Source organism: Pongo pygmaeus, chromosome 5 (genome assembly GCF_028885625.2).
Source record: "Pongo pygmaeus isolate AG05252 chromosome 5, NHGRI_mPonPyg2-v2.0_pri, whole genome shotgun sequence".
NCBI lineage: Eukaryota > Metazoa > Chordata > Mammalia > Primates > Hominidae > Pongo > Pongo pygmaeus.
The window spans coordinates 32,411,787-32,428,526 of NC_072378.2; the positions used below are offsets into that span (position 1 = coordinate 32,411,787).

The following is a 16,740-nucleotide window of genomic DNA, read 5'->3' on the forward strand; positions in this document are numbered from 1 at the left end:
TGCAGCCTCTCAAGGCCCTCGCATATGCTTTGGTTGACATGTAGCCCAGCTCTGCTCTCCAAGTTGTGCTCTGGGCTGCATCCACACCCCTAAGGGTGAGGAAGGAGTGCCTTCTTCTAATTCATACCAAGGACCTTTATGGACTAGCAATGCCCACCCCACCCCACCTCTCCACCCTCTTCTGTGATCACCTGCTCACCTGTGCCAGCTTGGGCAGAGGCAGGACAACATCCCCCAGTGCACTGTTCCTTGAGCCCCTTCACCAACTCCTCCAGGATCTCTAGCCGGACTCTCAGGGCCTGCACCTCTGAAGCAGGGACTGGGGGCTCAGTGCCTGGGGGACAGCCACAGCCAGTGGAAGGGGGCAGGTTAATGCGGTGGGTGAATACCACCTGCTTCTCCCCTCCTTCCACTGTGTGCTCGTAAAGCTGAGAAGAGGGGCTTCCCACTCCGGCCCCCACTGTGCGGCCCCCTGGCTGGGGAGGGGGCCGGGGGGCTGGCAGTGTCACATTGGACCGTGAAGGGAAGGGGCCTGCTCTGGCTGTGCTCAGCAGCACCAGGAGAACCAGGCTGGAGGTTAGAGCATACTGGGCTGGCATCATTCAGGAGGCTGCAGGGAGAAAGGGCAGGTATGACAGCAGCTTCAAAAAGAAGGAGACAAAATGAATCCCCCCTTCTCCAGCACATACCCACAGTCCCACCACCCACAAGTAATCTACCCAACTCACATGCATGTAAAAATTCACATTTAGCCCAACCCTAAAGGATACCCTCCCTGGGCAAGTCTGTTCTCTACCTCTCTATATCATTTAGTTATCCTGCTCCTCACCCCCTTTTCTACTGTGTTCCCCTACTGGTTTTTTTGTTTTGTGTGTGTGTGTGTGTGTTTGTTTGTTTGTTTGAGACAGAGTTTCACTCTTATTGCCCAGGCTGGAGTGCAACGGTGCGATCTCAGCTCACCGCAACCTCCGCCTCCCAGGTCCAAGTGATTCTCCTGCCTCAGCCTCCTGAGTAGCTGGGATTACAGGCATGCCCCACCATGCCTGGCTAATTTTGTACTTTTAGTAGAGACCGGGTTTCTCCATGTTGGTCAGGCTGGTCTTGGACTCCTAACCTCAGGTGATCTGCTCGCCTCAGCCTCCCAAAGTGCTGGGATTACAGGCGTGAGCCACCGCACCCAGCTCTACACTGGTCTTTTGTTTTTCCCACAAGCACTGCAAGCTCTCACTACTCCAAGGGCCTTTGCATTGTGTGTTCCCTATGTCTGGGATGCTCTTCACTCTGCTCATAAAGGCTGGCTCCATCTTCAAATCTTAACTCCCAGTTAGGGCAGTCTTCCATTACTCTCTATCACAATATCCTGTTCCTGTTCTTCATGGCATTTACTGCTGCCTGAGTTATCTGTTTACTTGTTTATTACCTTTCTCTCAATACTAGAATGGGAGCTCCATGAGAACAAGGACCTTATCTATCCCAGAACTGCTGTATACTTGTGTCTGGCACATAAATGTTCTATCTGACACATCAATGTTGAATGAATTAGCGGATGAGTACCTAGGGCCAATCCTTCCCCAAACACCTGGATCCCAGCTCCTACTGTCTTCTAAGAAACCTTAAAGTGCAGATTATCTTCTCCCTCTCTCTCTCACTTTTTTTTTTTTTTTTTTGAGATGGAATCTTACTCTGTTGCCCAGGCTGCAGTGCAGTGGTGCGATCTTGGCTCACTGCAACCTCTGTCTCCTAGCTCAAGTGATTTTCCTGCCTCGGCCTCCTGAGTAGCTGGGATTATAGGTGCCCACCACCATGCCCAGCTAATTTTTGTATTTTTAGTAGAAATCAGGTTTCACCTTGTGGGCAGGCTGGTCTCAAACTCCTGACCACAAGTGATGTGCCCGCCTCGGCCTCCCAAAGTGCTGGGATTACAGGCATGAGTCACCGCATTACCTCTTTCTAATATTGAGACAGGATCTTGCTCAACCCCCTGGTTGAAGCTGGACTTGAACTCCTGGGCTCAAGCCATCCTCCCACCTCAGCCTCCCAGGTAGCTGGGATTAAAAGCATGAGCCACCATGCCTGGCTTCTCTCTCTTTTTTATTCAACTCCTCACTCTCAACTGGATCCTTGCTCAAATATCTCCAATTGAAAAAAAAACAAAAATCCTCTTCCTCAGGACTTACACGATCAAACATCAAGACTTATTTTAAAGGTGCAAGCATAGACAGATGAAACAGAATAGGGCCCAGAAACAGGCCCACACATATGTGGTCACCTAATTAATGACAAAAGTGTCCCTGCAGTTAAGAGGAGAAAGGAGGGTCTTTTTAGTTACTGGTGCTGGGTCAATCCAACATCCCGAAGTAAACAAAACAAAACAAAACAAAAAAAAACAGTCATTCTCCACCTTATGTCTGACATACCGAAATTAATTTGAGATGAACCCAGGACCTAAATAAGAAAAGTAAAGCAATATCTTTCATAGCAATATCTTACAGAAGAAAAAATTTCTGACCTTGGAGTAAGCAAGATTTCTTTTTTTTTTTAAGACTGAGTCTCGCTCTGTTGCCCAGAGTGGAGTGCACTGGTGCTATCTCGGCTCACTGCAAACTCCGTCTCCCAGGTTCAAGTGATTCTCTTACCTCAGCCTCCTGAGTAGCGGGGATTACAGGTATCTGCCCCCACACCCAGCTATTTTTTGTATTTTTAGTAGAGACAGGGTTTCACCATGTTGGCCAGGCTGGTCTCAAACTCCTGAACTCAGGCAATCCGCCCGCCTCGGCTTCCCAAAGTGCTAGGATTACAGGCTTGAGTCACCGCACCCAGCCGCAAGATTTCTTAAGTAAAACACACAGAAAATCTAACCATAGGCCGGGTGCAGTGGCTCATATCTGTAATCCCAGCACTTCAGGAGGCTTAAGTGGGAGGATTGCATGAGCCCAGGAGTTGGAGACCAGCCTGGGCAAGATAGTGAGACTCTGTCTCTATAAAAAACAAAAAGAATTTGCTGGGTGTGGTGGTACACCTGTAGTCCCAGCTACTCAGGGGCTGAGGTGGGAGGATTACTTGAATCTGGGAGGTCGAGGCTGTGGTGAGCTGTGATCATGCCACTGCACTCCAGCCTTGGCAACAGAGCTGGCACTCTGTTTCAAAAGAAAGAAAAAGAAAAAAACAAAACAAAATTTCAGGTCATCAAATTACATCATTAAGAGAATAAGAAGGCAGCTGGGTGTGGTGGTTCACGCCTGAAATCCCAGCACTTTGGGAGGCTGAAGCAGGCGGATCACGAGGTCAAGAGTTCGAGACCAGCCTGGCCAACATGGTGAAACCCCGTCTCTACTAAAAATACAAAAATTAGCTGGGCGTGGTAGCGGGCACCTGTAGTCCCAGCTACTCAGGAGGCTGAGGAGGAGAATCGCTTGAAACCGGAGGCGGAGGTTGCAATGAGCTGAGATCATGCCACTTCACTCCAGCCTGAGAGGAAGAGCGAAACTCCATCTCAAAAAAAAAAAAAAAAAAAACTCTGCAAAACAAAACAAGCCAAAATCAGGAAACCCAGTTTTTTAAATTGGCAAAAGACAAACAGGTACTCCAGAAAAGAATATAGCCAAAGGGCCAGTAAACATTTTATTTATTTTACCTGGGCTCAAGTGATTCTCCTACCTCAGCCTCTGGAGTAGCTAGGATACAGGCATGCGCCACCATGCCCAGCTCATTTTTTTGTAGAGATGGAATCTTGCTCTTTCGCCCAGGCTGGAGTGCAGTGGTGCGTCTCGGCTCATTGCAAGCTCTGCCTACCAGGTTCATGCCATTCTCCTGCCTCAGCCTCCTGAGCAGCTGGGACTACAGGAGCCCGCCACCACGCTTGGCTCATTTTTTTGTATTTTTAGTAGAGATGAGGTTTCACCGTGTTAGCCAGGATGGTCTCGATCTTCTGACCTCATGATCCACCCGCCTCGGCCTCCCACAGTGCTGGGATTACAGGCATGAGCCACCTCGCCCAGCATTTTTTTTTTTTTTTTTTTTTTTTTTTTTAGTAGAGACAGGGTTTCACCAAGTTGGCCAGACTGGTCTCAAACTCCTGACCTCAAGTGATCCGCCTGCCTTGGCCTCCCAAAGTTATGAGGATTACAGGCGTGGGCCACCACATCCACCCTATTTCATTTTATTTTAAGATAAACTCTACCTCTGTCACCCAGGCTGGAGCACAGTGGCACAATCACAGCTCACTGCAGCCTCAAACTCCTGGGCTCAAGTGATCCTCCTGCCTCAGCCTCCAGAGTAGCTGGAACTACAGATGGGCATCACCATGCCTGGCTAATTTTTAAATTTTTTGTAGAGATGGGATCTTGCTATGTTGCCCAGGCTGGCCTTGAACTCCTGACCTCAAGCAATCCTCCTGCCTCACCCTCCACAGTAGCTGGGCTTACAGGTGTGAGCCACTGCACCCAGCTCCAAGAAGCATTTTAAAGATGTACAAAATCACTAGCTATCGGGTAAATGTACGTTAAAACCACAATGAGATGCCACTAAATATCCTCCAGAATGCTTGTCCCTCTTCAAACAGGCTGTCATTGCTTGATATTGGCAAGAATGTGAAGCAACTGGAATTGTCATCTGTTGCAAGTGGGAGCATAGATTAATGCAAACACTGGAAAGTTGTTTGGTAGTATCTGCTAAAACATATAGTCTATAACCCAGATATCTATAACTAAATATCCAGTGGGAATGACTGCATAGTTCTTCCAAAAGACGTAGACCATAATGTTCATGAGATTTATTCCTATATTAGCTAAAACTGAAAGCAACTCAAGTGTCCATTCATAAAGTGGATAAATAAATTGTGCCAGTCACACAACGGAACACTATACAGCAATAAAAAATACCCTATTGCTATATGCAACATGGGTGAATTTCACACACATAGTGCTGAGCAAAAAATACCACACACAGAAAGAGAACACTCTTATGCTCTTATATACCCTTCCTGAGCTACCAAAAAAAAAAAAAAAAAAAGAAAGAAAAGAAAAAAGAAAACACTCTTAATAATGCTGTTTATATGAGGTTCAAAAACAGGCAGAGGCTGGGTGCAGTGGCTCATGCCTGTAATCCCGGCACTTTGGGAAGCCGAGGCGGGCAGATCACAAGGTCAAGAGATGGAGACCATCCTGGCCAACGTGGTGAAACCCTGTCTCTACTAAAAATACAAAAATTAGCTGGGCATGGTGGCACACACCTGTAGTCCCAGCTACTTGGGAGGCTAAGGCAAAAGAATTGCTTGAATCCCGGAGGCAGAGGTTGCAGTGAACCAAGATCATGTCACTGCACTCCAGCCTGGCAACAGATCAAGACTCTATCTCAAAAAACAAACAAACAAACAAACAAACAAGAACAGGCAGAATTAATCTTTGCTTTTAGAAGACAGGATTGGATTACTTGTAGGGATTATTGACCGGAAGGAGTCATATTTCTGGAAATATTTTGTATCTTAATCTGGGTGGTTACACAGATATATACATATTCAAAAAGTCATTGAGCTGCACACTTAAGACTTTTGCATTTTGCTGTATAAAAATTGAACCATGGCTGGGTGTGGTGGCTCATGCCTGTAATCTCAGTACTTTGGGAGGCCAAGGTGGGCGGATCATTTGAGGTCAGCAGTTCAAAACCAGCCTGGCGATCATGGTGAAACCCCGTCTCTACTAAAAATACAAAAAAAAAAAAAAAAAAAATTAGCTGGGCATGGTGGCAGGTGCCTGTAATCCCAGTTACTTGGGAGGCTGAGGCAGAAGAAACGCTTGAACCTGGGAGGCAAAGGTTGCAGTGAGCTGAGATTGTGCCACTGCACTCCAGCCTGGGCAACAGAGCGAGACTCTGTCTTAAAAAAAAAAAAAAAAATTAAACCTTAAAAAACCTTTCCCCAATCTCACACCCCCTCCAGCCACCACATATTTCTCTCCTCTACTTCATGGCCACAGCTGTCAAGATTTATTTGTATTTGATGTTTACATTTCCTTATAGCCCATGCGTGCCTCAATCCACTCTACTCCCTCCAACCTACCAAACAGCTCCCTCTAGGGCTTCCCAATGACTTCGGTGCCACAAAATCTAAGGGACATTTGTCTTCATCTTGCTTGACCTTTGACTTCTCTCAAAATCACTGGACACAGTTCACCGCATCTTCTTCTTTTCCTTTTTTTTTTTTTTTTGAGTTGGAGTCTCACTCTGTCACCCAGGCTGGAGTGCAGTGGCACGATCTTGGCTCAATGCAACCTCTGCCTCCCGGGTTCAAGTGATTCTCCTGCCTCAGCCTCCCGAGTAGCTGGGACTACAGGCGCCTGCTACCATGCCTAGCTAATTTTTTATTTTTAGTAGAGACGAGGTTTCACCATCTTGGCCAGGCTGGTCTTGAACTCCTGACCTCAGGTGATCTGCCCACCTCGGCCTCCCAAAGTGCTGGGGTTACAGGCGTGAGCCACTGCACCTGGCCCTTCTCTTTTAAAACATTCTGTATCCACGCTGACCAATATGGTAGCCAGGAGGGACATGAGGCTCTGCAACACTTGAGATGTGACTAGAATGACCGAGTAACTGAATTTTATTCAGTATTTTTAAAAGCTCCCCAGATGATTGTAATGTGCAACAAATTTCTACTAAATTAATAGACCTACTGCTCTAGTCATCCACCTGGTACCTTCATCCAGACTCATGACTTCAGTTTCCAAACTATACACCAATTTGTAAAACACCCCAGTCATCTTCCTCTCACTCCATGGCAATATATCCACCTGCCTACTTGGCATCTCCACTTGGGCACCTCAAATTCACCATGCCTGTAACCTGAATTCACGGTCACCTTCCTGTATCCCATCCCCTCTCCGAATTCCCCATTGAAGCTCAGGGCCCCGCCATTCATCCAGCTTTACAAGCCAGAAACCTAATAGCCCATTCAAGGCTACCATATTTCCTTGTATCTACCTGTATTTTCTCACAAGCATCTCTTTAATTCGTTTCCTTCTCTCCCACTTACCTTCATTCTAATCCAAGCTTCCATCCGCCTCTTGCCTGACAACTGCAATTGCCTCCTGGCTGCTTTTTTTTTTTTTTTTTTTTTTTTGAGACAGGGTCTCACTCTGTCACCTAGGCTGGAGTGCAGTGGTGCGATCACAGCTCACTGCAGCATTGACCTCCTGTTGCTCAAGCAATCCTCCCACCTCAGCCTCCTGAGTAGTTGGGACTACAGGTGTGTGCCATCATGCTCAGCTAATTTTTAATTTTTTTTGCAGAGACAGGATCTTTCTGTGTTGCTCCGGCTGGCCTTGAACTCTTGGGCTCAAGCAATCCTCCCACCCCAGCCTCCCAATGTGCTGGGATTACAGGCATGAGCCACTGTGTCCAGCCCTGACTCTTCCCTCTGCTTCCACTCTTGCCCTCTACAGTCTCACAAACGCAATCAGGATGTCACTCTCCTCAAAATGCTTCAGTGTCTCCCTTCCAAATTCTCTTAGAACGCTGACAAACAGCCCTACCATCATGTGTCCCCTGCCCCCACTTCACCACCCATAACATTTCCCTCCCTCCCTCCATTCCAGCCCCACTGACCTTCAAGTCCCTCACACTCTCTGTGCCCATCCCCAACCCCAGACCTTTGTATACGCTGTTCCGTGTGGAACACTGTTCCCTTCTCTCTTGGCCTTCTCATCCTTCAGGTCTCAGCCCGCCATTTTTTTCACAGGGAAGTTTTCCTGACCAGGTCAGGTCCTCCTATCATATGAGATCACAGCACCATGCCATTCTCACGTGTAGCATTTATAACAATTTGCAATCATATATAAATAAATTTTTTTTGAAGTCCAAAGTAATAATAAATATACTGTGAGATGATTTTATTACTTTCTTGCCCACTAGACTATAAAGTCCACGAGGGCAGGCATGGCACCTTTTTTTTTTTCTTGGCTGCTGTATCCCTGCATCTGGCACATAATTGATGCTCAATAAATATTTACCGACTATATGAATGAATGAAAAGTTCAATTTAAACGCAGGACTAGCATTAAGGCTGGAACCAAGGGCAGGACCAAGGTCAGGGCTAGGACCACGGACAGTGTCTGGGACTGGAAGTTGGTTAGACACAGCCACCAGGGCAGAGGCAGAATCAAAGGCCAGGCCAGGGCAGATCCTGGCAGGACCAGATGGTACAAGCGCTTTGGAAAACTGTTTGACAGAATCTACTAAATGTACTAAAGGTGAACACATGCAAACCCTATGACCCTGCAATTCCACTCCTAGGAATATACCCAACATAGCTCATAATAGCCCCAAACTGGGAACTACTCAAACATTTCACATCAGTAGAATAGATTAAATAAATTGTGGTTTATTCACACCATGGAATAAAATAAACCAGGAATGAACTATACTTATATGCAGTAGTGTGATGGGTCTTACTAAGATGAGGTTGAACAAAAGCCAGACACAGGAAAGAGCATGCTGGATAGTTCTATTTATGAGAAGTTTGAGGAGAGGCAACATTAATCTCTAGTGCTCCAAGTCAGAAATGTGATACTCTTGAGGGGGTAGTGACTAGTAGGGGCATGGCGGGGGGCTTCTGGGGTGCTAAAGGTGTCTTGTTTCTTGATCTGGATGACGGTTACCCAGTTGTATGTGTTTGTGGAGCTTACTGAGGCAGGGATTGGGGAGCACACAGAGACAAGAGGTGAGAGGAAAGGTGGTGGGGGGTCCCAGGATGAGACAGGAGACAGGGCTATGGCGAACAGGAGTGTGAGGGGGCCAGTCAGGATTCAGCTAAGGTGAAGAGTTGAGGAGAGATGTTGAAAGGTGCCCAGCTCTTCCAGACCAGAGGCTGGGGAAAGGAGGAGGGCAGGGTGGGTGTGGAAATGCTGACCGGTGAGGAGTGGGGGATGTGTCACAGGTAGGCGGAGGTGACTGTGACACACACACACCTCTACCCAACACACACACATCTACCCAACACACACACATCTTCTGGCTTTCTACTCTTAAACTTTTCTCCTGGATCAGAGAAAAAGGAGTTTTCAGGGCTACCAGCCATCACATTCTGCTACCAGCCAGCAAGAGATGGAAAGGGAGCTGAACAGGGACAGAATGTTTCCACACCAAGAGGCTCCCCACCCAAGAAAGCCCAGGCCGAGAGGCCCGGCATACAGAGAGCTGCCCTTTCCTGTCTCCCCAGCCCTTCTCTCAGCCTGGAGTGTAGCCTTGGGTAAGAGATGGGCTCTGACCGACCCTCAAATCCTGTCACTTTGTGTCTAAGGCCATGCAAATCACTCCCACACCCTGGGAGTGCTTGCACAAATATGTGTACACATGTACACTTACAAATATATTAATGTGTGCTCATCCACAAGTACAAACTTACCTGCACAGACACACAAATGCACCCCCAAAACCTGCATCCTTGCAGGTACACATATGGGTGCCCATGCACACACGCACACACACCCAATCTCCCCTTCAGGTTTCCTCCACACCTAGTCATTGGGTGACGCCTAAGAAGGCTGATTGCTTGGTGGCTCCGAGGGCAGCTCTGTGAGTGAAGGAACCTGGATGGTGTGAGAGGAACCAAGCAGGAGGCCCTTCCCCAGTGGGGAGCAGCAGACACATGGCCTCCACCATACTTCCCCATACCCCTGGAGGCCTCTGTGAGTTGTCCAGTGCCCCTCCCCACGTAAGTGGATTCCTCATCTTTCCCTGCACAGTGGGGGAAAGCAGAGAGAGTCTTTGCACCAGGAAGGAGTGAAGAGAGCTCACCAGCTTTTCTGGAAAGCTGGTGAGATTGGTCTAGAAGAGCAGAGCAGCCTCCATTGACCACACACCCAGAGGCTCCTTCCCAATCTCCCTCCCTGCCCTGTTGCCACCACCCACCCCTCCAGCTCCCCATTCCAGCTCCTGGAATAATTCTGCTCTTCTCTCAGTACTGGGCAAGCAAAGAATTAGGTGTCTCTTGTGTCTCCCCTTCACCATTCCCCCTGCCACTATGTCTGGGGTGGTTCTCTGCAGTGTGTGTCTGGAGAGAGATATGGCCTCACCCTCTTGGCACCCTCCCCACAGTTGGAGGGCTGGCAGGGATGGGGGCATCTTCCCAAACTGTGACTCAGCTTCCTGGGTATTTTGTGTTGTAGCCAACTTTGACACTTTGCTCATTAGGGACTGTATAGGTCCCAAGGGGTGGGGAGAGGGGCTGGCTTCCATAAGAGATGTTCCAGAGATGGGGGTTCTGGTCCCGCCCCCATGCCTCCCTCTGACCCTCCTGCTACACCCTCAGTTGAATCTGGCAATGAGAGGTGAAGGTGGAAGGATTCTAGGAGTGAGACTAAAAAGGGAATGTGGGGGTCCCAGATATTGGGCTGGAACCAGGTGGGAAAGAGGTGTCAGGGAGGGGTAGGTTGGGGAATCCAGATGCCCCTTATTCTGGGGAGCTAATCGGCCTGGGAATGGAAAAATGAAGAGAAAGGATTTCCGGACCCCAGTTGAAAATGGTTAGGGGTGCAATGAGAGACAAGAAGGCAGTTTCTGGTCCTGCACCTAGTGGCTAGGTCTGGAGTGAGCAAAGGAAGTTTGAGGAATTGAGGTGCTGGGTCCCCAAGGACTTGGAGGCAGGGTCAGGGAAAAGAGGAGGGGCTGGAGATGCGGGAAGCAGGGGCGGGGCAGGCAGCAGCTGTGGTGTTTCCGAGTTGCTTCCCAGTAGTTCCTCTCAGTTCCACTTCCAGTTGTTTCTATGCCATTAAATTCTTTCCAGGCGAGATAAGGGGCCCGCCCGCCCCACCCGGGGCGTGTCACGTGTACTAGTGGTGGGGGGCGGGGGTGGCAGGGTGAGGGAGAGCGCGGGTTCAGACGGACAGAGGCAAAGGGAGCCTGGAAGGGGCACAGAGTGAAGACGGAGCCCCTGTGCTCCCAGAGGCATCTCTCAGCCATCCCAGCCCTGCTGAACCGTGAGTCATGAGTGCAGAGCTCTGGCCAAGAACAAGTTTTAGGATCCTCTCTGCAGGCTCTGTGCACTTCCCAGACCTGAGAGTCCTGACTGTCCCATTTCAGTATTTCCTAAAGAGATCTCCCAGACCTCCCTCCCTGCAACTCTCACGCTGCCACCTAGGGAGTCCCCATTTGGATGCCCAAAGAAGCACCCTCTGGCACCTCCTGGAGCCTGGAGCCCCCAGAGCCTGGGCTCAGCTGCTCCAGCCCGACACTTGGGATTCTGCAAGCACTTTCCTTCCGAAGTTCAGCTGGCCACCAGTTCAGCCTAGTCGTATCTTCCCGCTAGCCCCAGCACCTCCAGGGCCCAGGGGCTCACCTCACCAATAACCACCTCTACCCTGGTTCCACCGTCTGACTCCCGGAGTCCCTTGGTTTGTTCCCAGCCCCTCTCAGTTGTCTGCATCCCATCCAAACCCTGACATACACCGCCCACCCCAACACACACATACCACCCTCTCCTCCCAGACACTCCTTCACAGAGAGCCTGGTTCCCAGCGAATGCTCCTATGTCCTCTGTCCTGAAGAGAAGTCCTTGCTCTGGAAGCACTGCTGAGAGCTCACCTGCCACACCTTCACCTGGGGTGTGGGGATAGGCGAGAAATCCCTTGCCTCTCCTTCTGGGTCTCCCCAGAACTCTGTTCCTTACCTGGGCAACCGGGCAGCTGCAGTGCCTCTGCACCTGCTCTGTCCCCAACCCCGGGAGGGCGGCGTCTCAGGGCAGGACAGGGAAGTCTCCCTCACTTGTCCCCTGCAACAGGGGCAGAGCCACAACCGACTGTGGATCTCGGCAGCGACAGTGAGGAGGGAGTCTGCAGCGAGCAGGGGAGGAGAAGGGGAGGACCAGGATGAGGTCAGGGAGGGGAGCGGAGATAGGGCAGGTCCTCCCACCCCTCCCAGGCCCTCCCACATGCCACCCCTCCTCTTCTCCTGCCCCCACCCCAGCCCCCACTCCCTGTCTAGCATCAGTGTCTCACCATACCCTCATCTCAACCCCCAGCCCTGGTCTTACCTCCCATGTCCTTTCCCTATGCCATTTTTAACTCACCCTAATTTTTGCCCAACTTGACATCCCCCACCCTTCCTGCCACTTCTTTTTTCCCCACCATTTCTCCACCTGCTGCCCCTCCTCTCTGACCCCAGTGGTTTCCTCTCAGCCTATATCCTTCCTCGTGGCCAGCCCCCTTCCCCTCCCTCCCCCATGCTCCCCTCCCATCTCTTCCCAGCCACTGCTCTAGCTTGGATCTCTGGATCACACCCCATGTCTATCACCCAGTGCTGGCTCCCTCATCCTCTCACCAGTTCTCCCCTGGCAGTCCGGGGCAGGGAGCAGGGGCAGGGGGCAGGAGGCAAGAGGCAACCTCTTTCTCCAACTGGGACCGTCTCTGGGACCCCAAGTCCCCACCCTGCTCCAGTCCCACCATTTCTATCTTCTCTGCTTATCCCGTCCCCGAGCCACTCCTGCTGTCTGTTCTGTTCAGTCCCTGTCCTGTCACTGCCCCTTTTGCATTCTCCTACCTCAGCAAGTCCCTAGAGAAAGAGCAGGTGAGGCCTGGGCACTGGCAGGGCAAGGGCTTGGGTGAACACTGGGACATAGAGCCTTGGGGAGGAAGCTGGGGTTGAGGGGGGACAAGGAAGGAAAGCCTGAAGGTTAGGAGGAAGGTTTAGGGTTGAAGAAAGGGCTAGAGGCAGGAGGCAAATATAAGGGTGGGTCACCTGAATAGAGGGTGAAGTGGTGGAAAGCAGGGTGGGGGGCTGGTGCCTGGGTGCTGCAGCGGAGCAGGAACAGAGGTGGGGAGAGGTAGGGGCTGGAGGAAACGGGCACTCTGTCTCTGGTCCCAGGCAGAAGACTGACAGCCAGAGGACATGGGGGACAGGGAGACAGACACACCCCACATAAGTCTGTTGGGTGTTTCCCTGGCTTCATCTCCCCATGTGCTGCCCTGACAAGGAGCTGAAAAAGAGACTTTGCTACAGAGGAGAAATATCCCAGCTGAGTGGGAACCCACTACCCCAGCTTCACAGTGACGACTGAGTCTCTCTATCCCGCTACAGACCTCACCACTGAGATGTAACCTGGCCAAGTCACAGGTGAAAGGGATGTGAAGGAGCCCGTATGTGCTTGATTCTGCCACATGGGTGGCGGCCCAGGTGTCTGCACACCAGGTCAGATCCCCATGGTGGCAGGTGTGTGGTGTTCCCGGGTCAGGACGTGCCTGCACTGCATGTGGCTGTGGCCAGATGCCTAGTAAGCTCCATGTGGCCGAGGGCAAAGGCACACATGGGCTTTCGCGTGGGCGTCCCCGTGTGTGTCCGTGTGTCTGGGTGTGTGTGGCTGTTTTTTTCCTGGCTTTGATGGGGAGGATGAAGTCAGCATCTTGGACAGAGCCAGGCTCAGCTTCCTTCCTCTGCCTTGGCCTGAAGCCCCCAGAGCCAGCAGTAGGTAGCAGCTTCCCAAGGATCTCCTGGCAGGAGGTGGGGAGCACTGCAGTGATAGGATGAGGGAGGGTCTGGAGACAGCATCACACACAGAGGGCAGAACACAGGGTATGAATTTCCTCTGACACCTTCAGATTTCTGTTCCATGGTCATATCCTTTAGTGTGTGTGCACGCGCATGTGCCTATGCCCTACGTCCTGGCTTTATTATTTAGGAAGAATGGTCAACACAAGTACATTTGGCACAGAGAGTGGCCAGGGACCCCAGAGAAGACAGCAAGGATGGTCCTGGGATGTTCTGGAAGCCCACTGTTGGGGTCTCAGACAGAAATGTGGGATTCCAGATGTACACAAGCTTATAAAGCATTTGGGGAAGCCACTAGAAGCTTAGCAGATATAGTTTCAGGTTCTGAAATTATCTTTGTTTACCATTTGATTCACCCTTTGGTTTCCAGGCTCATGGAGAAGCTCATGTCTTATATGTTCACATCTTGTAAGAAAAGCACCAAACCTTGCATAGTGTAGGTGACCAATAAATGCCAGTCAACACTGAAATGTGAAAGGACTGGGAGAGAGGACGGGGAAAGGGTAAGGAGCCCAGGCGTGAAGGCAGGGAAGCCCAGTGGTCAGAGCTGGGGTTGGCTTCACTGAGGTGTCCTGGGTGGTGGGTAGAAAGGTCAGTGTTGCCCAGAACTGTCCACAAGCTCCGGCTGTTCTCTGTAACCTCAGTCCCTGTGTCTTCAGCTCTGAGCCTCCCTCCTTGAATGATCCTCCAAGTTCCTGTCCTGACCTCAGGAGGAAAAGGGATGAAAGATAGAGAAAAGGAAAGGAAAGATAGGGAGGAGAGAAGGCAGACACAGAAGAGTAAGGGCAATTGAGGGCAAGGACCTGAAGGATGAAGACAGGGGAACAAGAGATGCCAGGGGCTGCGGTCCAAGAAAGCAGTCCCAGAGAGGGGAAAGATAGAAAACACTTGTGCCGGGCTTCCGTTTACAAAACAGTTTCCTACACAGTGCGGGCATTAATCCCACTTTGTGGCTGAGGAAATGGAGGCTCATAGACATTAAGGGTCTTGTTCAAGGGGCTAAGCCAGTAGTGGTGAAGGTGGGTCTCACCCAGGTGTTCTGATTCCTAAGCCTGTATTCGCTCTCCTCCCCAAACAACTCCAGGAAAGGAAAGGATTGAAGACTTAGGGAACAAACTAACGAAGTGGCTTCTTTGAAGCACTTGTACAAAGAAGGGTGGAGAATCCAGATTTTTGAAACTTTTCTGCATCCAGTTATTGTGTAGATTCACTTAGAAGAAACGGCATCAGATGGGGAAGGGGGTGGTCAACATTCCATTATTGAGAACTGGGGGTGGGGTGAGGATGGGGAACACAGAATGTAAAGACAGAGCCCAGGATGAAAGATGGGAGAGAACTAAGAGGCTACAGCTGAAAAGGGGGCAAGGGAGCCTCAGAAAGAAGGGTTTGGACCCTTAAAACTTCCTTTGCCTAGAGACATGGGTGTGGGGAGAAGGGAGGAGGAAGGACATTTCTATCTCGTGACAAAAGAAAGTCACACAATTGTTTTGTTCTCTGCTCTGAGGCGGGTGGGCGCCTGTATTTACCAGAGGGACCCAGGTCGCTGTGGCAACCACACATCTGGGCCCCGGAATCCAGATGTGCTGTATCCAGAAGCCATAGCAGAACGATGAGGCAAACATCAGGCTCCCCAGTGCTGGCCCCCACAGCTGGGAAGAGGACGGAGAACTGGTGTGGGAAGTAAAGGGAGTGGGGGAAGGAAGGAGGAGGAGAGGACCAAAGTGGGGGAAAAGAGAGGAAATAATGGAAAGGGGCAAGAAATGTGGACGAGGGAGCAGAATGGGAAATAGAAAGGGGGCGGCATGAAAAAGGGAGGAGACAAGCACAGGGTCAGTGGCAGCAGCAGATGCGAAGACCAAGAAAAACAAAGGAAAAAGACAGTGAATTTAAAAAAAAAAAATTTTTTTTAAATAAGGCCAGCACGGTGGCTCATGCCTGTAATCCTAGCACTTTGGGAGGCCAACATGGGAGGACTGCTTGAGGCCAGGAGTTCAAGACCAGCCTGGGCAACATAGTGAGACCCCACTTCTATTTTTAAATTAAAAAAAAAAATTTAAGACAGTGAAGCAGTGGATGGGGTGGGGAAGATACAAAAGAAAAAAACAGCGATGAATAATGAGTCAAAAAGAGGTCGTGATAACTGCTAATGAGGTAGAGAGCAAAGAAAGGCAGGAAAGAAGTCTAGAAAGAGGAAGGGAGGGATGATGAGGTCAGGGATGACAGAGAACAAAAGGTGGGATCCTGAGGAAGAAATGCAGGAGATGGTGGCACAAAGAAAGCGGAACAGAAAGACAAAGTGGGCATAGGGCAGGAGGGGCCAATGAGGTGCAGGAGTGACAGCGACCTGGCATGCTGAGTGGCCTTGGGGGTGTGGCCAGAGGAATGGAGATCCACATGGGCCTAGAAGGCAGCAACCCAGAGCCTGCCCGGCTTTCACCCTGAGTCAGGTACCCACTCCCCACTCACCGTCCTTCTCAATCCCTCCTGCCACCACAATCCCTCAGCCAAGAGAGGTCTGATGTCTCATCCACACCAAAGTGCCAGCTGTCCCTTGCCAATCAGCAGAGGAGCAGGATGTTCCACCTCAGGGCGCCCCGTGAGATGCCAGCACTTCAAGTACTTTCCCGAACTGGGGGCAGGAAGGAGGAAGATAATGGGACAACGAAACAGTGATGAACTCAAATGGGATGAAAGTGGAAGAGAGAAGGACAACAGAGATGGGGACAGAAAGCGGCAAGGGATGAGGAAAAGGTGTATCTATTATGGACCAGACACTGAGGACGTCATCTTTCATCCTGTCACCAACCCTGATTAGGAGGTAGGAACATCCCATCTTACAGATAAGCAAACTAAGACTCAGAATGTTTAAGGACAACTACTAATGAAAGGCAGGGTAGGGAATCCAGCTCAGGTGATGTGCTTCCAAAATCCTTGTTCTCACTGCACCCCCTCCAGAGATAGGGTGGATAAGGCTCAAGGACTCTGGGATAGAAAGCACAGCTGAGAAGCTGGGCTGCCCTCTGGAGGGAGGAAAGGTCTAGTTCCTAGGAGCCCTGGTTCCAGGTTGCCATAGTTACTTGGTCTGTTTTCACCCCAAACACAGTAATGGGTGAGGGCAGCGGGAGGGGTGTGGGGGTTGCCTGGCTGGACACATGAGGTTCTTCCTCCCTCCTTCAGGCCTGGGCTTATGGCCCAGGCAGCCCCTGTCCA

The 16,740-nt window shown here is 50.5% G+C and overlaps 1 protein-coding gene across 3 annotated transcripts in view; it reads right to left on the minus strand.

Annotated features, from left to right (window-relative positions):
• Nucleotides 1-11,905, minus strand: part of TNXB (tenascin XB) — a 94,089-nt gene extending 82,184 nt beyond the window's left edge. For 2 of the 3 annotated variants that reach the window (XM_063666062.1, XM_054493196.2), the window contains exons 1-2: nucleotides 11,657-11,891; nucleotides 200-610 (exon numbers count right to left, since the gene is read on the minus strand). In XM_063666062.1, the coding sequence (XP_063522132.1) occupies nucleotides 200-602 (403 nt within the window). In that variant the 5' untranslated portion in view covers nucleotides 603-610; nucleotides 11,657-11,891. Of the gene's footprint in view, nucleotides 1-199; nucleotides 611-11,656 lie in introns of all 3 variants that reach the window. The other variant, XM_063666061.1, reaches the window with a different exon arrangement.
• Between the last annotated feature and the right edge of the window lie 4,835 nt (nucleotides 11,906-16,740).